Genomic DNA, 27,216 nt, shown 5'->3' on the forward strand with positions numbered 1-27,216 from the left:
GTAAGCCAGTTCTAGCTGGGATGGAGATGAGGAACATCTTGGGTCTGAGGAGGAAGCTGAAGAGGACTCGGGGGACGACTCGTCCCAAGCCGAGGAGTGAGGTAATCCTTTCTAGCTTTTGTTTACCTTATGTGTTATCTCTAGAGGTAGTTATTGATAGCTGTGGGTGTAGGGTAAATTGTTTGTAGATGTACTAAGTTTGGTTGTTAGTTTAGACCTTGGTTTTGTGAGTGTGCTTTAGATTTTGTAAGAGTTGCTTGGTGAGAGCTTGTTGCCTAAAATCCTTCTTTATCTTTTACATTTATTCATGTCACATTTTGTTCACCGTTATCCATTTTGACAAACCTTGCTGTACACAAGCTTCGGGGACGAAGCTTATTGTTAGGGGGAGAGTGTGTGACACCCCGAAATTCCTATCCTTTAAATAGGATTAATTGAGTAATTATCCCAAGTTATCTTTGTTGACTTTCTAATCAATTTCCTTAATTGATAGTCGGAGGACCTAAATTGACCAACTCCTTGGTCAATTGATTTAAGTCAAAAAGGAGTACCATTAGCTTTGATGGTTGTACCTAATTCTTTGAGGTCTTCCTAAGCCTTTCTAGGGAAAGTAAGACCATGATAGTCTTTTCCCCTTACTTGGTCTTGAAGCCTTACCCTATCAAACCAAAAATTCATTTCCCCACTTTAGCAAGACAACTTTTCTCTCCCTTCTCTCTCTAATAAAACTTGGCTTCTTCCCCAAGCCAAGAAAGACATCACCCGACCTTGCAAAGATAAATCCCATGATCCCACCTTTCTATCTTCCAAGCTTAGGGAATGGTAAGATCTAAAGTTATTTTGTGTTTTTAGTTAGCTTAAAGGGTAAGGTAAGATCCCACATAACTTTAGCTAGTGGCCCTTTCAAACTTGCCTTACCAACTACATGCTCTCTTGTTTTGTACCGAGATGCCCCACAGATTGGACATGCATTCAATTCTTTGTAATCATTCCTAAACAATACCCAATCGTTAATTAGGACAAACATGTATCTTTTCATACTCTATACCCATGGGACACAGAATCTTCTCGGCATCATATGCACTCTTCGGGAGTTCATTATCTTTTGAAAGCATATCCTTTAATAAATCAATTAAAGCAGTAAAGTTATTGTCGCTCCATCCATTCCCAGCTTTTAAGTTGAATAATTTCAAAATAGCAAATAACCGAGTATATTTACTACACCCTTATCATTTGATCGATTGGTTAACTCTTCTCCGACATCACGAAACATTTCATCCAACCTATCTTCACACTCATCATCTTCATTTGCTTTGTTGTCAACATATATGTTAGATGTAGTAGTCCCTCCTCCTCCTTCACCGTGCCATATCTATTTTGTATAACTTGGATTAATTCCAACACAAATTAGATGATCATATATGCCATTTACACCTATTTTTCTTAGATTACAACACTTCTTACAATGACAAAAAAAAAAAAAAAAAACATCCCATTATTATTTGGAAGATGACGTTTTGCAAAGTCTAAAAATTCTCTAACTCCGACTTCATATTCCGTACTAATCCGAGAAGCATTCATTCAACTTTTGTCCATCACAAGTCACTCTAAAATAATATTAATCCTAATTAAACTTTTTTTAACATTGATTCAACAAATATCTAAAATAATAATAATATAATATCTAAAATTATTGTGGTGAGAGTAGACTAGTTAGTAGTATTAGTTTTTCGGTACACTAAGTAATGAATACAAAGGCAAGTAGATGGACAAAATAAATTACTACATAGTGACTTAATAACATGATTCAACCATGCAATTCCTAACAATAATTCTTAAAATAATTAAAAATATAACAATAATGCCTAAAATTAGAAATAAATTAATAATAATTCATAATATAATATCAATAAATCCTAAAATACAAATATATCAACATTATTTACTAAAATTCAAAATATAATATCAATAAATTCTAAAATACAAATATATCAACCTAATAATTCCAAATATATAACAAATAACTTATAAAATTCAAGCTTCAAAAAAAAAAAAAAACTTATAAAATTCAAAAATATATACCTAATAATTCCTAAAATAATTCAAAATATAATAATAATGCCTAAAATTCAAAATAAAATAATAATAATTTAAATTATAATATCAATAAATTCTAAAATACAAACATATCAACATTGTTTACTAAAATATGAAATAAATAAATAATAATTCAAAATATAATATCAATAAATCTTAAAATACAAATATATCAACCTAATAATACCAAATTTATAACCAATAACTTATAAAATTCAAAATGTATAGCTAATAAATTCTAAAATTCGAAATACATTAATAAATAATTCCAAATATATAATAATTCCAGAAATTGAAATAATAATTAAAAAAAAAACTCACAAAGTAGTCGACGGTGCGACGGTGGTCTGGTGCGGCGGAGGCTGGGCAGCGCGGTGCGGCAGTGGTCTGGTGTAGCGAAGGCAGGGTAGCGGAGGATGTGCAGGGCGAAGAAGAAAGCGTCGAACTGGAACAGTGGCTGTGTGGGGCAGTGTGGTAGTGGGCTGTGGCTAAGCGAAACGATGGCGATGAGCGGACCGGTGGCTGTGCGCGGTGAGTCATTTGAGCGAAATGGCGAATGAGTCGTCTGCGTGGTTACTGTGCGAATGAGTCGTCTGTGCGAGATCTAGGCTAATTTAAAACACCAACGACGTCGACTATTTAGAAAGGCGATATCGTGGGTTAATAGTTTAAAAAAATAAATAATAATACTATACGACGTTGGTTTTAGAACAAACCGACGTCGTATATTAATTATGAAAAAAAAATAGCTTATGCCGACGTTGTATTGTATTTAATTTTTTAATTGTTTTATATTTTATTTACAACGTTGGCTATTTGTAAATAGCCGACGTTAAATGTTTTAACGTCGGTTAAGTATATAGCTGACGTTAAAGGCTCGACGTTAAAAAATGAGAGACGCGAGAGGTGAGGTCACTTTTCTCAAATTTGAAAATTTTATTTTTCAATTGAATATATTTTCTATCAACGTTTTCTAAAAGAAAAAAAAAAATCTATCAACTAAATAATATAATTTTTTTTTCAAATATGACCATAGCATTTTACATTGATTACTAATGAATAATCGAATTTTAGGTAATTTAGTTTTATATATCAACCTTAAATTGATTCTACTGACTTCAATAATTTTGATTCTAAATATATGCAACACATACCACATGTTCTCCCTCCCTACAATTACTCTCTCATTCCTAATTAGTACCTACATAGGTCTTAGCTTGCTCATGCAATCTTTCCTATAAGAATTGACTATCTATGCCATAGGTTTACTAGCTCATTTGTTTTACTCTTACATTTTAAAAATGTAAACTTTGATATTTGGTTAGTTATGTTAAATATAGATTTAATTGTAATATATAAAGATATGGAAAATCTTAATGATACTCTTGTGAGAAGAGTATTATTTAGTTTTTTTTTCTTGGGATTGACAAAGATCATATTAGAGTGTGCATTAAGTAAACTATATTCATGTGTGATAATCTACAAATTATATAAAAAATGTAAATCATATTAATTAGGAAAATACAGTATAACACGATCAATCGATCAAAAAGATGTCTTAATGTCTTAATTTTACTATAACAGTAATGGGCTAATATACTATATATGATATACAAGCTAAGTAGGTCTTATAATTAATATATATACAGAGTAGTTGGAAAAAAAAAAGTGAGAGAGGTAAGAGGTGAGGTGACACACTACACTTTCCTAGCTGTCAAACTCCATCCCGGCCTATGTAAAAGTTCAATAAATAATGTGAAGAAAAAATCCCATCTGTAATAAATTTGCAATAAATAAAAGTTCAATCGACCAACTATATTAGTAAAAAAAATAATAATTGAATTGAAAAGCATGAATGAGCTTGACAGCTTGTAAATATTCATCATGATAGTTTGGTTTGAAGGGTGGAGGTTGGTGCGTTAAATTCTGTCTGCATTTCTTCTTATACAAAAGCTTTGATATTTTTTTCAGCTGCAAAATGTGTTCTAATAATAAATTTGTGTACAAGAGAATATTTTTTTTCCCATAAACATGTGATTTGAAGGGTGGAGGTTGGTGCGTTAATCAAACAGATTGCCTAATTCGCAGTACATATAGTCGAGGTTCTTCCAAGCATATGCCTCAATCTATGGAATTTATAGATTTTCTTTCAAATAATTTCACAGAAAACCCAAGTAAAATAAATTTAAAATTATTTATTTAATTATTATTAGACTTTAATTTAATATTTGAATTTTATTATATATAGAATTCTACAATTTGAATAGAGTCTATGTTCCATACTGTGATGGATCGTCGTTTACATGAGATGTTGAAGCACCTGACACAGTAAGTATTATAAAATTGAATTTAAAGTATTTTAATTTAAAATATACTAAATATGTTAACTCTTGTTTTTTATTTTATTTTATTTTTTAAGGTGACTAACGTGACATAAAGAGGTGCTAAAATTTTTAAGGCCACGATGGACGATATATTGTCTAAAGGAATGAATTGTGCACAAAATGTATGGTAATCTTTAGTTATATATATATTTGATTGAACTTATAATTTAGATTATTGAATTTGATATTTGAAACAAAATATTTATGCCATGGGAAAACTCTAATGTTTTGAGATTTTCTTTCTCTTTTTCTCTTTTTCTATTTTTCTCTTTTGGAGGGAAATAAAATAAATAATTTGTTATTAAATTTATTGTAGATTTGTAGGCATTTCTGATTGGTAGTTCAGCGGGGGGATTGACACCAATGGTTCACTGTGATTGATTTCGAGATCTTCTCCCACTATTTGCTAGAGTAAAATGCCTCCCAATTGCAGGATATTTTGTGCACGAGTAAGCTTATTTTTATAAATAATAGTCAATTTCAAATTTATTTACAAAAAAAATAAATTAAATTATTCTAAAAATGGAATGAACTAACTATAACATGTCTAATCTTTTATTAGGGAAAACCTATTGGGGAGCAAACAATTTGAGCCGACATTTGATGCATTGATTGATTTACGTGTAATTTCAATTTCTTTAGTTTATAAATGTTTTATTATATTATTTTTTTAAGCTAATTTTTCAAATATAAACTTTAATAAAAATTTTTTGCAGGGATCAGCTGCAATGCTACCTCCACTGTGCACTTCAATAATGAGACCGAGTCTTGTAAGTTAATTAAACCAATTTAATGTTGAGTTTGTGGCATAATAAATATTTCATTTTTTGCTAAATATTTCATGTTTTGGATCCACACAGTGCTTGTTCCCGCAATATCTATTGTTGTTTGTGAAGACACCCGTTTTCATTGCTATGTCAGCATTTGACCAAATCCAGGTTAATTGGACTCTTTGTTAATTTTTGGTGATTTTAATTCAATGATCCAAGCAATTTAGTTTTAATATTAAGTTAGGTGATTTCAAATGTTATTCCATCATGAATCTATTAGTTGTCACAATGTTAAAATAAATTAAATATATAATTTTATTTTCAATGTTTCTTTATTTTAGATAAGGTTGAACTTATTTCGTGAGGACGAAGTGTGCTTGGTTAGCCAAAACTGCACCGATGACCGGAAGGAGGCAATGCAAGGTTAGTGCTATAAGTGTGGAAAAAAAAAATGTTACTTCTCATGAGGCCGAAATGGATGATATATAATATATAAAATAATTAATAAAGATTTGATTATTTATTTATTTTTCAGAATTGAGATGGGATGTATTAGCTGCACTGCCGAAAGCTCTTCCATTATTTAGGGGCATGTGGATTACAAGTTGTATCGCCCATGATTTGCCTTACTTTTCTACGCTGAAAATCATAGGGAACAAGGTAATTAATAGTGCGATATTTCTTAATGTCAAAAAAAATATAAAAATAGTGTGATATTTCTTTATTTACTTAATTAATTACTATATATATAGATCTTTTTTGTGACAAAATTTAGTGTTATTTTTACAGACCTTTGCTGAGGTATTTCATGATTGGTACTATGACTGCGATTACTTGCAAGTAATCGATACATCTATGGAGCCAAGAAATTGTTCAGCATATGGGATAAATCCTCAAGCACTGAAATACTGAATTGATACATGCAGAATGATGTGATAAAGTTAGATGTTGGCAGGCTTGAATTGTTGTATTTGAATTTATACATGCAAAGTTTGATATGATCAATGGTTAAATAGTTTGATTACTGAGTAATTTGACATCAAAATAGCTCATAGTTTTAACTTACCTAATATAATTGAATCAACTGATTTGATTTGATTTTATTTTTTGATATTATTTAGTTCGTGGATTGATGGGTTATGTGTTTGGGTTGTAAAACACCAGTTATTTAGTCAATTAATTTAAATTATGCACTTTAAATTCTGTTTATAATGGACAAAATAAGCAATATCTATCATATATAAAATAACATTCTTTACTTTACATATTAATTATATATATCACAATATAAGGGAATATGGTAAATGATTTAATGCAGGAGACCAACAAAAGCAACATGCATAAACACTCACATGGATTAAGGTCTAAGATTAAAATTAATATAATTAGTGAATTTAATTTATTAATAAGCTAGCGTATGGTTTGGAGAAAAACTACCTAAAATTATTAATTTATCCATTGATAAAAAATTGGACCACAAGAGGAAACTACTTGAAGTAATGGAGATGAAAGAGAATATCTTGATAATTGTGATACATCAGGATATGGTGTTCTTCGATGCATAGAGCAAGTGCTTAAATGATAAAGTTCAAAAGATGATTTTTTGTTTTTTTAAGTAAAGTATAAGATTTATTATGAATGAATAAATCTCGAAGGGTAAAGTCTCAGAAATCATAGAAAAGGATCAATTTAATAGTTTCTGGTAACAAGCTAAACGAAGAAAACATAGAAGCGCAGCTGATGAGCAAGGCAAACCCTATGAAGTTAAAGTATCCGATCCGTGACACGGTTTGCTTCACCATAAAAATGAACAATTGATGAAGACCAAAAAACCAACCGCGAATGGATCTGATTAAGCACACCATGAACTCTCCACGGGACCAATATTGTGGACGAGGTAACATACCGAACCAGTGCAAGAGAATCAACTTCAACATGTCCAAGTAGATGCCATATCACACCAACACAAGGCAAAATCAAATGCCAATACCTCCACCTCGAGTACCGAGAAGGCAAGCAATGGAAAAGATAATCCCGCAATGAAAAGCCTGCCGAATTCCTCAAACATGCCCCACCTGCCACTCCATTTATGAAAAATAATGCATCATTGCTTAACTTGAGACGTCTTGAAAGTGATTTGTGCCACTTAATCCAAGTCACCATGCGCCTCGGAGGAGAGACAAATGTAGCAATAATCCCCTCAGAAACCAAGAATTGATCCAACAAACCATTTATACGAACACGATGAACCAAAGAATTGAAACAAAAAAGTTTCCTTTTTAATCTTGGAAATAGCAGCAATAGAAGAGAATGGAGTACTATCATACAGAGCAGCATTATACAATAATACAAAGTCCGCACCACCCAAAGAATAAGACAAGGGAGGAGGTAGCAAAATAAACCCGCAGTAGTCCCCGACGAAGCTGATAACCACCATTTATGACACACAGCTCTTACCGATCGGACATTATCAAGGGAAATTCCAAAGATTAAAGCAAAACTATGCCACACGCGAAAAAACATGAACACATGAAAAAAGGCAATGCTCCACAGATGCACTTGCATTTTTTTTTTTAAAAAAAAAAAGAAGAAATGGAAGGTAGACAATTCTCAAACCTCTCTAGGCAGTCTAGGAATGGAAAGTACCTCTGATCCTGAGAAGCTTCCACATAAATATTGAGCACTTAGTAAAGATACCTGGCGCTCAAATACATTTTGAAGAGAGAGTTGAACCCATCCTTGGTCTAAGCATATTTTATGCTGATGCCAACGTAAAATCACCCGTTGTAGACGGCATCCAAATAGTTTCACTGCCAACTCACAAATATGATAATCGACAAGCTCATAAATTTGCAACATACGATGCCGAACATGCCTGCTGAACTGCAGCCATATAAACAAACAAACAGTGTGTGTAGTAGTAGTAGAGTTCAGGTGCGGCCTTAGTCTCCCATGCGGTCATGCAGATATATTAGAATCGTAGGATGAGCTGAGATCAAACGGCTGGAAATCAATGAAGAAGAGAAATTACGGGGTGGTAATATCGTAATTTTTGCACCAGGTATATTTCGACGGTGCATTACGTGCTAGTGTGTGGTGCAATTTTGAGTGCTCTATGGTGCATATTTGAGTGATTAATGGTGTATTTATTTGTATTACACCACTCAACGAGGGTGTCAAACCCGTCGACGGGTTCAATAGACCCGTTATCAGGTGCTAGTGTGTGGTGCATATTTGAGTGCTCTGTTGTGAAATTTTGAGTGCTCTATGTTGCATATTTGAGTGATTAATGGTGCATTTATTTGTATTACACCACTCAACGGGGTGTCAAACTTGTCGACGGGTTCAATAGAACTGTCAACGAGGTGTATTGTGTACTAGTGTGCGGTGCATTTTTAGTGTTCTATGGTGCATTTCTGAGTGTTGTGTGGTACATTTTCAAGTGATATGTGGTGCACTGAGATTGTCACGTGCCTTTGGATGCAAATGATCGAACGATGCAGATTAGGCCACTCGACCGCATGGCAGATGATGACCGCATATGAGCTGTAACACCCCCGATTTTACCAACATTTTAAAACTTAAAATTCAAAGATAGGGAAACTAAACATCAATCAACATAAAGGCGAAGCTATTATAAACCGGGAAAGGTGTTATGCCACACCCATAAAACTATGGTGCACATGCTAAGTCTACAAAATCCAACAAAACAACACATTGTCTAAGGCACACAGGCCACCGTCTATCTAAGGCTCACAGGCACAAAACTAAGCAGAGGGAAAACAAAGCTACGCTAACTAGAGTCCACTTCTAGCGCGCTCTCCGTCTAAGCAAAACCTGTAAAACATAGGGATAAACCCGGTCAGGGAATAATGCTAGTAACCCATCAATACGCGTTAAATAGCATAGTATATAGATAGATATAATCAAAAGCGTTTGAGACTGAGGAATACAGTATATAGTCATTTGAAAGCCAGAAGAAGATCAACGTCAAAGACTCATCACACTCTCAACAAAGACCGAGGATCATCAATTGCAGGGGTAATTGGGTTGTGTATTAATTGCAGGGGTATTTTGGAGATTTGTGGCGTAAATGTTAGGCTGATTTTGAAGGTTTTTTTTTTTTTCCGTTTCTATTTGTAATTGCCCACAATAGGGTTTGGAGTGCACAGTACACTTTTCATCCCAGTTGCACAGGTCACCTACCCAGTTGGACACTCACACCTCTACTATTGTACCTCTAGTTTGAGCTTATACAGATGCACAATCTCAAATACGCAGGTGCACAGTCGACTCCATTTTAAAAATTCTAGATGGACACTAACACCTATACTGTTGAAACTCTAATTACAGCTTAAAACGACGCACATGCAACAATACGAGGGTGCACAGTCGTCTCATTTAATAAACCATCACAACCCTCTAAGCCGACATCCACAAAATACACAATAACATTAGATTCGCAATGGTAGCAGACAGAGGTCTATGAGATCACCAACTAATCACAATTGATCAATACCCCATATGTGCACTTCAAGAAGGCACCCATAAACCAAAAACTAGATGCCGGAAAATAACTTACCCGTCGCCGGAGTCTCCATTCCCGGTGGTGTGTGTGACTTGTGTAATGAAGCAGGAAGAGATGACGATCAGCGTACAAATAAATTGTTATACACTCCCTAAAATCATGCAAAATCCCTTAATATATTATTTTCCACTTTTAAATGCACAGTCCAATGTATACCCCTGCTCATTAAATTGATAATGAAATTTAAATAAAAGTCAATTAAATCCTAGCCATTATTTGTCTCTAGATCAATGGATCACAGTTGTCCACACGGATTCATGGGAAAGGATGGACTTACGGGAACACTGGCCTATATATATAGATTTAGGATTATATGAGAACACTTGCTTATTTGAGAACGTGAGAACAAATCGTGTGCATCCATCTAATATTTTTTAATGGTCTAGATTAGATTATGTGTGTGCGAACGTGAATTAAATGTGTGCAAACGCAATTAAGTGTGTTTGGAGAATCGTGTAAAGCACTCAGGAATTGTGCATATCTTCATGAATGTTGTTAAAAATTCCTTGCATTCACAATCTTCCTTTCTTATTCTTTTCAAAGGATGGTTAATAACAAAAATAATAAAATCAATAAGAAAATGCAAAATAATAATTATGCAAATATGCATACAGTGTTAAGAAATACACAACAAAAAAATAAAACAATAAGTACGCATCACCAAAAACGCACTGACGGTAAATATGTTACCATAAAATATAATATGTCAGTAACAAGTTGTATTGCTAAGTATTTCAGTATAAGAATTAGAACGTCGAGCGTGTCCCCCCACTTATTACATACTTACATTACTTCAGCTTTTTATATTGTATAATGGTAACGGCTACAATAAAGACACTAACGACCTCCTAATAAGTTCAACGACTCCTCTCCATAAGTGTCTGGGCTCCTTAGTAATTGCCGCGCTCTCCTCATAATCGCTCATTGATGAGGCGGTATTGGACTCTAAGAACCATTCTACCTCTTCAACTTCACTCTTGACCGTTACCAAATGCATGTCAGCATGTGTTAATTCCTTTGACTACTGCCGGTTAGTCTGAATCTGCTTCGGGTTGGATCTAGTACTTATCCAATTATTCTGTCATCAGCCCCCCTACTCCTGAGGTGAGAGCATAGTAAAATCAACAAGGGAGTAGTAATGATGTAAAAACATTGGTGTAAAATATATTCGATAATATTTTTTAATTGTTATTTTTATTTATCTTTAAAAAAAAATACGGAGCACCGTCGCTTCGGCTACCATGGTTGAGGACTGCCTTGGTCAAGGGTCGCCTCGGCCAGGTGGCCGAGGACCACCTCAACCACCTCGACCATGGGAGAGGCCGAGGCTTGCCTCAGCTGGTGGCCGAGGAGGCCTCAACCAAGTCATTTTTTTTTTTTTTTTGTTTTGTTTTGTTTTTTTTTTTTAAATTTTTTTTTTATTATTATTATGTGATTTTTTTTTTTGTGTGTACATAGCTCATTTCAACCGGCTATAGGCTCGACCAAAGGTCGGCTCTTCCGTAGGGTAGTGAGCGAGGTCAGACCTCGTACCAGTGCTTAGGGAATAGTATTTTTGTAACCAAGCTTTCAGTTTGATCAAGAAAGTGTCCTTTCGGCGGGTAGCTAGCGAGATTGGATCTCGTGCCAACCCTTAGGGAATAGAGTGTGAGAATCTTTTTTATTATTATTTTTATTTATTTATTTTATTATTATTATTATTATTATTGTTATTACTATTATTATTATTTTGTCGAGGACAGACCTCGATCAAATGGTTGAGGATAGGCCTCGACCATGGTGGCCACTACGCAATTGAGTTGTCCCCTTCAGTGCCTTCTCCTAGACCCCTCACTTGCCTTTTCCTGGAGCGAGGCTGAGCACCGCGGCACTGGGTCCTCTCCCGCAGTGGCGATATCACTTCATCCTCATGTGCGGGCGTCGGGGCACTTGTCCTTGCTGAATGGACTGGGCAGTCACTTTTGAGATCCACTAGTGGTACCGGTGTCCCGAGCCCTTACTGCCCTCCCCTACTGTTTTTGTTGGCCGTATCATCCGTGCTAGCGTTGTCGTTGTTATTGCGATTCAAGGTACGAGAACCTTGGAAGCGTGCTCCAAGCTTGTTGATGATCGAGATAGAAAGATGTATGTTGTTGCCTTGAGTTGATTCTCAGGCTCTCAATGAAAGCACCAATGACGGTAAATATGCTACCGTAGAATATAAAATGTGAGTAATAAGTTGTATTGCTAAGTATTTCAGTATAAGAATTAAAACGTCGAGCGTGTCCCCCCACTTGTTACATGGCTTCAGCTTTTTATATTGTACAATGGTAATGGCTATAATAAAGGCACTAACGACCTCTTAATAAGTGCAACGGCTCCTCTCCATAAGTGTCTGGGCTCCTTAGTAATTGTCGCGCTCTCTCTTCATAACCGCTCATTGATGAGGTGGTATTGGACTCTAAGAACCGTTCCACCTCTTCAACTTCACTCTTGACCGTTACCAACTGCATGTGTCACGCATAATTGTGTATGTATAAAAGCACCACACAGTATTCGGAAATGCACAATTAGGTGTCGGAGGTATGATGTATTTTTTTGGGTGTGTTGTTCATTTTGTGGTGTATTTGTGCACCGCAACTCCTCCAGCTTTGCAAAGGAATGCACCGCAACTTCTGGGACCGTTGCGGTGCATTCATGTATTAGGTGTTGTGCAATCCTTTATTAATTGACAGGTTCTCACTGAAATGACCGTACAATCCGCTAACCCAATCAACTAATAACTACTTACTAAACACCCCCAACATATAAATTTTGTTTGGCTGATTGATGTGGGTTTTATGGTTTATTGGTTCGATTGAATTGTTGCAATAAGTTGGCTGACTGATGATTTTGCATGAATAGATTTGTGCTGAGCTTTTAACTTGTTTGCCTTATTCTTCTAGGATTGATTATGGGCTTATTCCTTTTGACTCAGGTGGAGTTGTCTTGGGCAAATTTTATTGTGGACCATTAATGTGGTCCATAAAGTAAATATCATTCTAATTACATTTTAGTTTCATTTGACAATATAATGTTGTTATGTTTTTCAGTTTCATTTTTCATACTCACTAGTTTTATTATAGCAATACCAAAATATTACTTTAATTCTACTACAGTTTTATTTGACAGTATACATTATTGTATGAGCTCTATTTTGTTGTTTCATTTTTCACATACACTAGTTTAATTATTATAATGCTAAAGTATTATTTTAATTACACACCACGTTCATTTAACAATATATGTTGTTGTATGTTTCTGAATTTTAGTTTCATTTTCCCCACACACTCGTTTCATTTTAACAATATTAAAGTATCATTTCAATTATACTACAGTTTCATTTGACAATATATGTTGTTGAGTGAGCTCTATTTTTTAGTTTTATGTTTTACACACACTAGTTTCATTTTAGCAAGACTATAGTACAATTTTTTTTTTAATGTAATAAAGTACAATTTTAATTTTACTATAATTTTATTTGACAACCATAGTTCACATAGGACTATGGACCATGGTGCATTGTATAACAACCGGTTATCTTGGGCTGGAAACTACTAATTCTAGTTGGGTTTTATTTTACAGATAATTTGTGATTGGAGGTCTGGCAGATTGGGCTAAATGCAGGCAAATTATGTTGTGAGCACGTGCGAAGCAATCATTATTGTATGGACCATGGTTCATATAAGTTGTGTGAATCATATTTTGTATATTATAAAATAATGAATATTTAGTACACAAATAATGTACTTTTAGTATATTAAAAATGTACATTGTTTTTAGAAAAAGTACATTATTTGAATACTAAAAGTACATTATTTTATATAATGTAGATTCAGTACAAAAATAATGTACTTTTAGTACATTAAAAATGTACTTTCTTTTATGGTTCATACAACACTATGTGGACTATGGTCTACACAATAATTTGCCAGTGCGAGGTGAGCACAGTTCCATATTCATAATTTCTATACTGTAAATTTATAATTTTTATACTGTAGATCTATAATTTTTATATTATAAACTCATAAAATTTATACTTTAGATTCCAATTTTTGAACTCTGTTTTAACAAATCAGAGAACTATATATTCAAAATTTGATAACTATACAGTTTAGAAATTACGAATTTACAGTACAGAAATTATGAATATATAGTACAAATATTATGAATCTGCAGTATAAAAATTATGAATCTACTATATAGGAATTATGAATTTACTATATTTAAATTATGAATCTACGATTTAGAAATTATGAATCTACAATATTAATTTTATGAATCTACAGTATAGAAATTATGAATTTACAGTATAAATTTTATGAATCTACAATATAGAAATTATGAATCTACAGTATAGAAATTATGGATATGAAACTGTGCCCACCTTGCAAGGTGGACACGTGCTCACAACATAACATTCCCTAAATGCATGGATGGGGACTTGCTATTTTCATTGCGTGTTTGAATATATTTTCTAAAAGAGAGACATTGATACTTTCATTGTGTGTTTGAATATATTTTCTAACAGTTTACTTAGCTCAAACTTGAGCTAGAGCTATTTGAACTCGACTTGAATAAGTTCAATAAAAGTGTGACTATATAGGATATAGCTATAGGTATAGTCATGGTGGCACAAGGTTTGACATTGACTTGTACATATAGGTAGTTCATGTTAATATTGACTTATAGTCTGTTTTTGGAATTTAGAATTAATTTTTTAATGATATGTTTTTCTTTTTAAAATTAGTTGATTTGAAAACATATACAAGACTTGAAGAAATAAATTTTCACCTAATGATTAAATATACAAAAACATAAAAATTTGATATCAATTTTTTTAAAGCTCAATTATACAGTCAAATTTTAATTTCCAAAGAATATATATATAATATATATATATATATATATATATATATATATATGTGTGTGTGTGTGTGTGTGTGTGTGTGTGTGTGTGTGTGTGTGTGTGTGTGTGTGGCTAAAATTCATTCAAACCCATGAAGACAACATTTGTCGTAGCCATCCACGTAATGCCGCAACAGCCGCACTTCACTGCATGTTCTCCTATTATGCGCAAATTTCTCTCCTTTTTGATTGTATAAATAGCCTAGAATTTTTACTTTGTAATTGCACTCATTACAACATCAATTCCATTGAATTCATTACTTTTTATTCCTTCTTTTGTCTCCTTACGTAGTCATACATACATACATACATATATATATATATATATATATATATATATATATATATATATATATATATATATATATATTCCATTTTCCAATTATTTTGTCATTTAGATATTTTCCCCTATTATTTAACTTCTATAATTCTCAATTTTTGATTCATTGCTTCCGCATTATTCCGCTATATTCCTAACAAGTGGTATCAGAGCGGTTTAATTGAGAGTTATTTTCAAAGATGTCAACTGTTACCAAGTTCGATATCGAGAAGTTCGACGGGAAAATTAGCTTTTCTATCTGGGAGGTTCAGATGGAAGCCGTTCTAACCCAGAACGGTTTGAAGAAAGCGCTAGCTGGGAAGAAGAAGAAATCGGCTGCAATGACAGATGAAGATTGGGAAGATTTGGATGACAATGCACGTTCAACCATTCTTTTGTGCATGTCTAAAGAGGTTCTACGTGAGGTAGTAAGTGGGACGACTGCGTCAGATTTATGGTCCAAGCTGGATACGCTTTACATGGCCAAAACTCTGGCGAACACGCTACGCCTGAAGGAACGTCTGTACACAATCCATATGACGGAAGGTATTTCGATTAAATCTCGCATGGATGAATTTAATTCTATTTTATTGGACTTGGAAAATATTGATGTCATAATTGACGATGAGGATCGTGCTGTTTTATTGCTTGTCTCTCTCCCTAAATCATACAAGCATTTCAAAGAAACTATGCTGTATGGTAATAGTAGTGATACCCTTACTTTCGACAATGTTAAGTCAAACCTATTGTCCAAAGAAAAGTTTGACTTTAAAATTAAGTCTGAGGACAAAGGTGAAGGCTTGACTGTAAGGGGTCATTCACTTGAATTAGGGAGTAGCAATAAAAATTCTAGATCCAAGTAAGTCCAACAAATCGTGCAAGTATTGCAAGAAGCATGGTCATGATGTGACTGAATGCTTTAAGTTGAAAAACAAGCAAGAGAGAGAAAAGTCTCCTGAAGCTAGTGTTGTTAAAAGTGATTCAGAAGGCGATGTTATGTTATATGTTAGCTCCGGTTGCAAACGGAGCGAAACCGAGTGGATTCTGGACTCTGGTTGTACATTCCACATGTAACCTCACAAAGACTGGTTCGTCTCTCTGGAACCGGTTGATGGTGATGTTGTCTTGCTGGGTAATGATACCCAATGCAAGGTTCGTGGAATTGGAAGTGTGCAGATTAAAACTCATGATAACGTTATCAGGACCCTTACCAATGTTCGGTATATTCCTGATTTGAAACGCAATCTGATATCTTTGGGCACCTTGGAATCTCTAAGGTGCAAGTACATAGCTGAAGGTGGAGTTCTGAAAGTCATAAAAAGCTCTTTTGTTCTCATGAAAGCTTCTCGTTCTGGAAGCTTGTACGTCTTGCATGGCAGTACTGTGACAGGTTCAGTAGCGGTATCCTCATCGATGTCTGATGCGGATCTCACTCAGTTATGGCATATGCGTCTGGGGTATATGAGTGAGAAAGGCATGCATCTCCTGAGCAAGAAAGGCCTCATTGGTGGTTCAGGTACGGGTAAATTACAATTTTGTGAGCATTGTGTTTTTGGGAAACAAAAGAGGGTTAGTTTCTCTACTGCTACACACCGTACCAAAGATGTATTGGAATACATACATTTTGATTTATGGGGACCGACTAAATTCCAGTCTATGGGAGGCTGTAGATATTTTATGTCTATTATTGATGACTTTTCTCGTAAAGTCTGGGTCTATTTCCTGAAACATAAAAATCAAGCATTTTCTATTTTCAAGAAGTGGAAAATACTTGTTGAGACTTGGAGTTCTGTGAGTCAGATTTCAATGACTTTTGTGCGGCAAATGGAATCGCCAGGCACAAGACCTTGCCTGGTAAACCCCAGCAAAATGGTGTTGTCGAACGTCTAAACAGGACGCTATTGGAAAGAGCTCGTTGTATGCTCTCTAATGCTGGGTTATGGAAACAGCGTGATTTTTTGGGCCGAGGTCGTTTCTACTGCTTGCTAATTAGTAAATAGATCTCCACATTCATCCCTCGATTTCAAAATTCCAGAGGAAGTTTGGTCAGGTAATCCTGTTGACTACTCTATCTTAAGAGTTTTTGGATGTCCTGGTTATGCTCATTCCAGTACGGGTAAATTAAACCCGAGAGCTGTCAAATGTATTTTCCTTGGTTATGCTTCTGAGTCAAAAGGGTATCGTCTTTGGTCTCCTGATTCTCGGAAAATCATTCTGAGTCGAGATATCACATTTGATGAAAATGCACTACTTTCTTCTGGAAAAGTTCCCAGTACAGGTGAGACACAGAGTACTGGTGAGAAGGTGGAGTTTGAATTCAGGCCTATTGATAGTGTTACTACCACTAATGGTAATACTAAAGATGATGCATCTACTAGCACTGCACCTCACGTCGAACCACAACGAGAGTATTTCATTGCTATGGATCGTTCTAGGAGGACAATTAAAAACCTACTAGGTATGCTAGTGATGATGAAACCAACATGGTTGCTTATGCTCTTTCAGTCGCATCGGAAGTTGGTGGTGACGATCCATCCTGCTATTTTGAAGTTTTTCCTATTGCTATGTTCAAGTAGTGCTTGAGTTTAGTCGGGCTGTTCGAGTTGTTAATTCTAACAGTGAATTTGATCCAAGGTGGAGATTGTTAGAATGTGGCTAAAATTCATTCAAACCCATGAAGACAACATTTGTCTTAGTCATCCACATAATGCCGCAATAGCCGCACTTCACTGCATGTTCTCCTATTATGCGCAAATTTCTCTCCTTTTTGATTGTATAAATAGCCTAGGATTTTTACTTTGTAATTGCACTCATTACAACATCAATTCCATTGAATTCAATACTTATTCCTTCTCTTGTCTCCTTACGTAGTCATACACACACACACACACACACACACACACACACACACACACACACACACACACACACACACACACACACACACACACACATATATATATATATATATATATATATATATATATATATATATATATATAGAATTAGGTTCTGGTGCGGTTAGGATGCTCAGGTGCGGTTGTGCGGTTTAATCTGGGTCATTCATCTCGCTTAAATCAACGTCCATGATTACCAAAATTTTAAAAAAAAAACGTGGTGTCAATTTTGTAATTTTTGTATTTAGGTCAACATTAATGTGAGCGGTTCTGTGATTAATGTGCGTGAGTTTTGTATATAATATGCGTGTGTGTAATATTTAAAGTGCGTGAGTTTTGTGTTTAATGTGCGTGAGATTGTGCTTAATGTGTGTTGGATGAAGAAACATGCAGTACGTCTAATTGACCAAAAGCGTCCACCAAAACCAAAAGCGTCTACCAAAACCAAAAGCGTCTACCAAAAGCGCGTCTTCTTGTCCAACAATGTGCGTGGATTTTGTACTTAATGTGCGTGAGTTTGAACTTAATGTGCGTGGGTTTTGTACTTAATGTGCGTGAGTTTGTGCTTAATGTATGTTGGATGAAGAAGCATGCAGCATGTCTAAATGACCAAAAGCGTCTACCAAAACCAAAAGCGTCTACTGACCAAAAGCGTCTACCAAAACCAAAAGCGTCTACCAAAACCCACACATAAGCACAATCCAACAATGTGCGTGAGATTTTACTTATTGTGCGTGGGTTTTGTACTTAATATGCGTAAGTTTGTGCTTAAGATCTAACACTTAAGGTGCGTGGCTTTCTTCCAAACACGCGTTTTTTTTTTTTTTTAAATTTTCATTGATTTGAGTCGATGATTTAGATTTGATCAACGGCTCAGATCTAACCGCACAACAGCACGGAAAACTATATCCGCACGAGAACCCTTCCCTATATATATATATATATATATATATATATATATATATATATATATATATATATATATATATATATATATATATATATTTATTCCATTTCCCAATTATTTTGTCATTTAGATATTTTCCCCTATTATTTAACTTCTATAATTCTCAATTTTCGATTCTTCGCTTCCGCATTATTCCGCTATATTCCTAACAATATAGAATAAAGTTCAAATGCGGCTAGGCCTGTGCACAACCCGACCCACCCGTTCAAACCGACGACCCGACGACCGAGAGAGACCAACCCGGAATGACCCGAACCCGACTCTCATTACCCGATCCGCCATGCAATACGGCGTCGGTTTAGAAGGTTCGGGTGGGGTATACAATTTTGCCAACCGACCCGTCCGAATACCCGAACTATTCTAGGGTTCCCTAAGGCTTTGTATTAAACGGCGTCGTTCCATCAATGTATATATACATGCCTTCCAACACTTGGTCTTCATTATCTCATCTGCGCAGCTGACCTAGGGTTTGAGATCTGAGATCGCATCTCTCATTCTCTCGACTCTCAACTCTCTCAGACTCTCAACTCTCTCAGACTCTCAGAGTCTCACTCTCTCAGAGTCTCAGACTCTCAGTCTCTCAGAGTCTCAGTTCTCTCAAGACTCATCAGTCATCTCTGATTCTGTAAATCTCTAATCTCTTAATCTCTAATATCTTAGTCTCTATTTCTCTAATCTCTAATCTCTTACAGTCTTACTCTCTAATCTGTAATCTCTAAATCTCTAATCTCTTAATCTCTATTGTCTAATCTCAGGGTTCTCAGAATCGAAGCGTTGCAATCTCTAATCTCTAATCTCTTACTCTCTGTCTCTGAGAGTCTAAGTGGTGGAAGCCGTGGTGAACTGGTGATTAGAAGCCCTTGTTCTCCGGGGATTATTTGGGAGAAATCAAGTAAATCGTAAACCCTAGTTTATATTAAGAAAATGTTTGTGACTTTGTGTTATATTATATTATTATGATGATATGTGGTGAATATTTTGAGAAAGCAGTGTGAAATCGAAAACCCTAGTTTTATATATCTTCATTTCTGTGAGATACTGAGATGTATTGTGTTCTGTCTTTTCTACAATGAGTCTGTGATGAATATTTGGTGATATATTCATATATTATGTTATTTGTTGGTGGAAGCCTTTTACAAACTAATTTCTAAGTGTTGATTTTGTGAAATCTGGATTTTATTCCATGCAAATTTGTAATCTACCAATCCGAGTTAAAGGCTAAAATGTGAAATCTCAGTGTGGGAATTTCCATTTATTCGTGGAAGCCCTTAACTCAAATCCAGATAATGATGATCTGGACTGAGTTCCTGAATCTGGATTTGTTTGTATAATTGTATATGTTATTATGTCTATCAGTTTATCGATGTATGACCCTTAATTGCTAATTGTTAAATCTGGAAAAATGATGACACAAACTACTATGTCCATGTGTCTGATTCTGGATATCTTTGTATGTTTAATTGTTTATTATGTAATTTATGTGGTAGTTTTAGTGTTAATGTGTTATGTCACACTCACACAAACTGAAAAGTGAAAACTGGTACCCATCTTTGTAGATGGAAAGTGCCACTCAAATGACTCAATCTGGACTTCCACCCTCAACTGAGGAGGGGCCTGGAGGAGTAACCCAAGGCACTGAGACAAATGCTCCTCTGCAGCCTGAGGTTAATCCTGCTGTTCCTGCACAAAAGAGGAAGAATGTGGAGTCTAGATCTAAGGTCTGGGAACATTTTGAAAAGATATATGATTCTGAAAACAAAGTAGTAAAGGGGAAATGTATATACTGTGCTAAAGTCTATCACTGTGAGAGTAAAAAGCATGGTACTACCTCTTTAAGAAATCATATGTTGGCTTGTCTAAAAAATCCACATTCTAAGGAGACTAGGCAGTCACTGCTTACTTTCACTGCTATGACAACATTTGATACTCAAGGGGGTGGGGGTTCTGAAGGGGTTGTTGGGGAGTTAGGGACTTGGGTTTTCAATCAGGAAGCCATTAGGAGGGCATTATGTGAGATGATAATTATTGATGAGCTTCCATTTAGGTTTGTGGAGGGGCAAGGTTTTAAAAGGTTTATTTTGGTTGCTTGCCCTAGATTTTGTATACCTTTTAGGTGGACAATTTCAAGGGACATTTACCAAATTTACCTTGATGAAAGATTAAACCTCAAGAAGCTGTTTAGACTTAACACTCAAAGGGTCAGTTTGACAACTGATACCTGGACCTCTGTGCAGAGGATCAATTATATGTGCATTACAGCCCATTTCATAGATGATCAGTGGAAGCTGAATAAGAAAATCATATCCTTTGTCCCTATTTCTTCTCACAAGGGTGAGCATATAGCCAAGGCATTAGAGAGTTGTTTGATTGACTGGGGGATTAGGGATGTTTTTTCTGTCACTGTTGATAATGCTTCTTCCAATGATACAGCTATTAGTTTTTTTAAGTCCAAATTGTTGTCATGGGGTGCAACCACTGTTAGGAGTAAGTACATTCACATGAGGTGCATAGCCCACATTTTAAACTTGGTGGTCCAGGATGGGTTAAGGTTTGCAGATAGTTCTGTTAAGAAGGTGAGGGATTCTGTTAGATGGATGAGGAACTCACCTGCAAGACTCAAAAAATTCAGAGATCTTGCAGAACTGCTTGGGGTGGAAGCCAAAAGTTCTTTACAACTAGATGTTCCAACAAGATGGAACAACACCTACATGATGCTTAGCACTGCCATACAATACAACGCTGTGTTTGATGCATATTCATTGAATGAGCCCTCATTTGTTGCTGATCTGAGTGATTCTGTCCCTTCTTTTCTTGACTGGACTTCTGTTGAATGCTTGGTAGTTCTGTTGAAAGGGTTTTATGAGATGACAATTAGAATTTCTGGTTCTCTATATGTCACCTCTAACAGTTTCTTCAGTGAGATATCTGATTTGAGTTGCATGTTGAGTAGCATGATTGTTGCTGGTAGTGCTACAGAGGTAATGATTTTATATTTTTATCATTTTCAGTGGTTAATCTGATTATTTATGATTTTGTGTATGGCTGTTTGTATTTAATTCAATGTTTTCTTAGGTTATGGGATCCCAAATGAAAAGTAAAATTGAAAAGTATTGGGGAGATCATGAAAAAATGAATTCCTTGATCTTCTTTGCAAATATCTTGGACCCAAGAGATAAGTTGGAATATATGCCATACCAGTTTGATGAACTGTATGGTAAAGAGAATGGGAAGAAGTGTTTAGAGAATGTCCAAGCTGCCATGGTAGAATTGTTTGGTGACTATGTAGCAACCTACTCTGTCAATGTGCAACAATCATCTTCTGATTCATCTTCTGGTAGCCAACCAGATGTGCCTCCTGTCCAGTCTCATGCCACAATTGGTAGACCTCAAAATATGTTAAAGAACAAACTAAAAAAGCAAAAATTGGAGGCTAGTGGAAGCTATAAAGAAACAGAACTTCAGGTTTATTTAAGTGAAAAAATTGTGGAGGACACTCCTGACTTTGATATCCTTAGGTGGTGGAAGCTAAATAGTGAGAGGTTTCCTACTCTCTCCAAAATGGCAAGGGATATCCTAGCAGTTCCTATTTCCACTGTTGCCTCAGAAAGTACATTTAGTACTAGTGGGAGGGTTTTAGATGCATTTAGGAGTTCTTTAACTCCTAAAATTGTGGAGGCCTTAGTATGTGCACAAGACTGGATGAGGTTACCAAATCAACCAGTTAAGGTTGAGGAAAATATTGATGATGTTGAAAAGCTTGAACAAGGTAATTTCTTTAAATGTTACATTCTGTTTTTAAATCTTTAACTTTGCATTTCAAATTAAAATTCTAACTTTGCACTTTGCACTTTGCAGACTTGGCTACTGGAGTAAGTCGATTTGGTACCACAGGATCTGGTGCTGCTGGTTTTCCCCTTCCTACCATTCCTGTAATGTTTTACTTACACTTTTGATTTTAATTCCAATTGTTGGATTTGTTGCTTCCTAGGAATTAATGGCTTGGTAACTAACTAACAATTCAATTGTTGGATTTGTTGCTGCCTATGATAAGTATGAGTGTATGACCCCAGCAGTATAGCCTTACTGCCTATATGAATGTCATCTCATGATTCTCATCTGGTAATAACAGTCACTCTACCTTAGTCCCTTATTCTCAAGTGCTCAGTAATCAGTATGTTATTTCTCTTTAGTCTTTACTGATTTGGCTATGATGATGCTTCCACCATTGTCTGAAATGGTTTTGGGATGGTATGTTGCTCATTAGTTTTGGTTTGCATAATTGCATTCCAATACTAAAAGTAGCAATTTACCCACAATCTTACTTTGACATGAAAACATAGCAATCTGAGCCTTCCATAGTTAAATTTTTCTGCCCAACAGCCCCAATCCCCAAAGTATTTAATATGTTATATTTAACTTGTACAGGAAGATCAAGAAAGCTGAACTGCTGAAGGCTGAATAGACAATACATTATGATTATTGTATTTTTGTTCGCAGGAAGATGTTGATTGGTGCAGTTTGCTGAATGCTCAATTGCTGAATAAATAATACATTATGATTATTTTTTGTTATCAGTTTATCATGATTGATGATTCAATGACTTTGTTTATCATTTTGTATTTTTGTCATTTGTAAGTACTAAGTAGTTGTAACTAACTAAGTAAGTACTTTGACTGTTTGACAGTTTGAAATCCATGATATGAAATTTTACTTAGTTTTTTTTTTTTTTTTTTAAATTGTTGAATATGAAATCCGAACAAACCCGAAGTTATATCCGAACCGTCCAATATCCGAACCAACTTAACCCGAATGGAGTATAGTACAAAAAAAAGTCGGATAGGATATTGATTTAGAAAACCGAAATTCGATCGGGTGGACTAGTCCGACACCCGAACCGTCCGAACCCGAACCGTGCACAGGCCTACTTACTTTTCAACGCTGAAAATCATAGGGAACAAGGTAATAAATAGTGCGATATTTCTTAATGTCAAAAAAAAATTAGTGTGATATTTCTTTATTTACTTAATTAATTACTATATATATAGATCTTTTTTGTGACAAAATTTAGTGTTATTTTTACAGACCTTTGCTGAGGTATTTCATGATTGGTACTATGACTGCGATTACTTGCAAGTTATCGATACATCTATGGAGCCAAGAAATTGCTCAGAATATAAAATATATCCTCAACCACTGAATTGATACATGCAGAATTGATGTGATAAAGTTAGATGTTGGCAGGCTTGAATTGTTGTATTTGAATTTATTATACATGCAAAGTTTGATATGATCAATGATTAAATAGTTTGAGTTTGATTACTGAGTAATTTGGCATCAAAATAGCGCATAGTTTTAACTTACCTAATATAATTGAATCAACTGATTTGATTTGATTTTATTTTTTGATATGATTTAGTTCCTGGATTGATGGGTTATGTAAAACACCAGTTTTTTTTTTTTTTTGAACAAAACAAACAGATTTCATTAATGGGATAATAAATCAGCGATACAATCAGGTGGGATGACATCCCACAACATAGAGACAGACGAAGAACCAGTTGCCCGAGCCAACCTATGAGTCACATGATTCGCTGATCTCCTGACATGACGGACTTTAACGTCCCCTATGCCCCTAGCAATCGTACGACATTGCTTTACAATCAATCCTACGTATGAATAATATACCATATGGGAATTAAAAGCATCGCAAAATGATAAACAATAAGAATATCAGATTCAATAATAACATTATTTTGGTGCAAACCAGACAGCCATTTGAGAGCTTCATAAACCGCAAGAGCCTCAGCCAGGAGCGGCTCTTGAGTATGACTGGTACAGCCATTACTCGCAGTAACAAAACCACCAGAATAGTCACGTAGAACAGCGCCGAAGCCTGCTCCATCCGGGAAGATGGCCGCATCCACATTACATTTGAGAAAATTAGTCGGCGGTGGATTCCATGGAATAGTCAGGTTGCTATTAACCACAGTGGGATTCGGAGCTGCATATGTCTCCTGCCAAACCTGCTGCGGGTTTGTGACCTGCAAAATAAGCTCCGCAAACGATGGTGTTGCTTGACGCCATACAATCGCATTCCGTGCGTTCCATAATGTCCACACGATGGCAGCAAACTTAATGGCTTGCACTACGTCTGACTTCCCCAGAATGGCTTCCATCATTGTTGGAAAGTTTCGCCCACGCAGCACGTCGTCCGCACCTCAAAGATTTGTAGCATAGCTGCACTCACCAAAAATATGCTCAACTGTTTCGAAAGGAGACCCACAGAACGGACAACCGCCTCCAATCCAGATTCTCTTCGATTTCAAGTTTTCGCGGACTGGAAAAAAATTACGAGCACGCCGCCAAAGGAGATTTTTCACTTTTGGAGGCACCGGGAGTAACCACAAATGGTTCCACGAATGAAAGCCAAATTGAGAGCCCGTACCTGCTAGCTGATCGGTGAGCAAACGGTAGCTATGTTTCACCGTATAGCAGCCTCGCGCATCGCCGATCCAACGCCAAGAGTCCTTGAAAGCTTTGCTTGTGGGAGTCGATAGAATTCTATGCACGTCCTCCGTTTGAAAAAGATCCTGCACTACACCTACGTCCCATTCGCCTTGCTCATTCATTAGGCCTTTTACTCTAGCCTCCTTGAGCTCATCAACGCAAGGCGTATGTAAACCTGCATCGGACGAACTAGAGAGCCAATTCCAACCCCAAATCTTCGTGTCCATACCATTCCGAATTCTCCGTGCCAATCCTCGTCTCAAGACTTCCTGTCCCCTCACAACACCCCGCCAAAAATAACTCGGGTTCGTCCCCACAGATGCTTCCATAAAATCACACGCTGGGAAGTATTTGGCTTTAAGTAACCTGCTTACCAAAGATTCTGGTTGGATTAAAATACGCCAACCCTATTTTGCCAGCAACGCCAAATTAAAATCGCGTAAACGTTTAAAACCCAACCCACCCATTGCCTTTGGTTCACATAATCGACTCCAACTGAGCCACTGTATCCCCCCGGCTGTTAGTACCACCACCTCCCCACCAATAACGATTAAATAACTTTTCGATTGTGTCACAGACACGAACCAGCAGTAAGAAAGTCGACATAGTGAAAATAGGGAGAACCTGAGCTATACTTTTAAGCAGTATTTCTTTACCTGCCCTTGAAAGGAGTTTGTGTTGCCACGAGCCGATCCTCTCACGAATCTTGTCCTCAATGTACCGAAAGGTGGCAATTTTGTTAGTCCCAACACCGAAGGTAGCCCCAAGTAACGCCCCAAGTCATTTGATTCCTGAACCCCAAAAGTTTCACACACCATTCTTCTCATACACATCGCAGTATTAGTGCTGAACACGACATTGGATTTTTCAAAGTTGACTAACTGGCCCGAAGCCTCACAATAAACATCCAAACACTCCTTGATTTTGAAAGCTTCGTGTTGATTTGCCCTAAAAAACAACAAATTGTCGTCAGCAAAAAATAGATGGGTAACAGCAGGGGCACCACGTGCCACCCTCACCCCGTGAATATCACCACTAGCCTCCGCCGGTTGGAAGAGCACAGATAGTGCTTCAGCACACAGAATAAACAAATAAGGGGATAACGGATCCCCTTGACGGATGCCCCAAGTGGGGCAAACAGACCCCACTGACTCCCCGTTGACCAGAATTGCATAAGTGACAATAGAGACACATAGCATCATCAACCTCCACCCACTGATCAGAAAAACCCATCGCCAACATGATCCCCTCCAAAAAACCCCACTCCATTCGATCATATACCTTGGCCATATCTAGCTTCAGCACTACCCACCCCAAATTCCCACTGACCTTCCTACGCAGATAGTGCCCCACTTCCCTGGCACTATAATGTTATCCGTTAATAATCTCTTGGGAACAAAAGCACTTTGAGATTGCGATATAACATGTCCCAACAGATCGTTGAGTTCTATTGGCCAACATCTTGGCCAAGACTTTGTACACAACATTACATAAAGCGATCGAGTGTAAGTCAGATTCCTTTTCTGGCACTTTCTTTTTTGGCAACAACACTATATTAGACAGATTCAGGTCTCGGGGGAAATTACAATGGGCAACGCACCTAAGGACGAACATAGACAAATCATGGCCTAGTATGGGCCAAAAGTGTTGATAAAAGGCCGGAGACATACCATGTGGACCAGGGGCCTTTTCCATAGGCCATAGAAAACCAAGGCCTCCCTATCACGTCCGCAGTCGTGAAGGGCGGGGCGTAATAGAGAG

At 36.2% G+C, this 27,216-nt stretch overlaps 2 protein-coding genes across 2 annotated transcripts; one reads left to right on the top strand and one right to left on the bottom strand.

The window, feature by feature from the left end:
* The first annotated feature begins 5,197 nt into the window (after positions 1 to 5,197).
* LOC109152013 (pectin acetylesterase 9-like) lies at positions 5,198 to 6,382 on the top strand. The gene is made up of 5 exons (XM_019299597.1): positions 5,198 to 5,251; positions 5,342 to 5,419; positions 5,593 to 5,674; positions 5,787 to 5,911; positions 6,041 to 6,382. Exons 1-5 carry the CDS (start codon positions 5,210 to 5,212, stop codon positions 6,161 to 6,163), a joined length of 450 nt encoding a protein of 149 aa, XP_019155142.1. The 5' UTR covers positions 5,198 to 5,209; the 3' UTR covers positions 6,164 to 6,382.
* An 18,784-nt stretch (positions 6,383 to 25,166) lies between these two features.
* Positions 25,167 to 26,745, bottom strand: LOC109152006. The gene is made up of 3 exons (XM_019299594.1): positions 26,646 to 26,745; positions 26,112 to 26,524; positions 25,167 to 25,862 (listed from the first exon to the last, which is right to left on the bottom strand). The coding sequence occupies exons 1-3, from the start codon at positions 26,743 to 26,745 to the stop codon at positions 25,167 to 25,169; spliced, it is 1,209 nt and encodes a 402-aa protein (XP_019155139.1).
* Between the last annotated feature and the right edge of the window lie 471 nt (positions 26,746 to 27,216).

Source organism: Ipomoea nil, unplaced genomic scaffold, assembly GCF_001879475.1.
Source record: "Ipomoea nil cultivar Tokyo-kokei standard unplaced genomic scaffold, Asagao_1.1 scaffold2353, whole genome shotgun sequence".
Lineage (NCBI taxonomy): Eukaryota > Viridiplantae > Streptophyta > Magnoliopsida > Solanales > Convolvulaceae > Ipomoea > Ipomoea nil.

Bases quoted from the DNA above. Each gene is read 5' to 3' on its own strand.
- LOC109152013 (XM_019299597.1), top strand. From the start codon at position 5,210: ATGCTACCTCCACTGTGCACTTCAATAATGAGACCGAGTCTT. The intron at 5,252-5,341 runs GTAAGTTAATTA...GGATCCACACAG, and splicing joins CAATAATGAGACCGAGTCTT to TGCTTGTTCCCGCAATATCT. The intron at 5,912-6,040 runs GTAATTAATAGT...TTATTTTTACAG, and splicing joins TGAAAATCATAGGGAACAAG to ACCTTTGCTGAGGTATTTCA.
- LOC109152006 (XM_019299594.1), bottom strand. From the start codon at position 26,745: ATGGCCAAGGTATATGATCGAATGGAGTGGGGTTTTTTGGAGGGGATC. The intron at 26,525-26,645 runs GTCTCTATTGTC...TGTGTGCTGAAG, and splicing joins GGAGGTTGATGATGCTATGT to CACTATCTGTGCTCTTCCAA. The intron at 25,863-26,111 runs GTAAAGAAATAC...CTGGCAAAATAG, and splicing joins CAAACTCCTTTCAAGGGCAG to GGTTGGCGTATTTTAATCCA.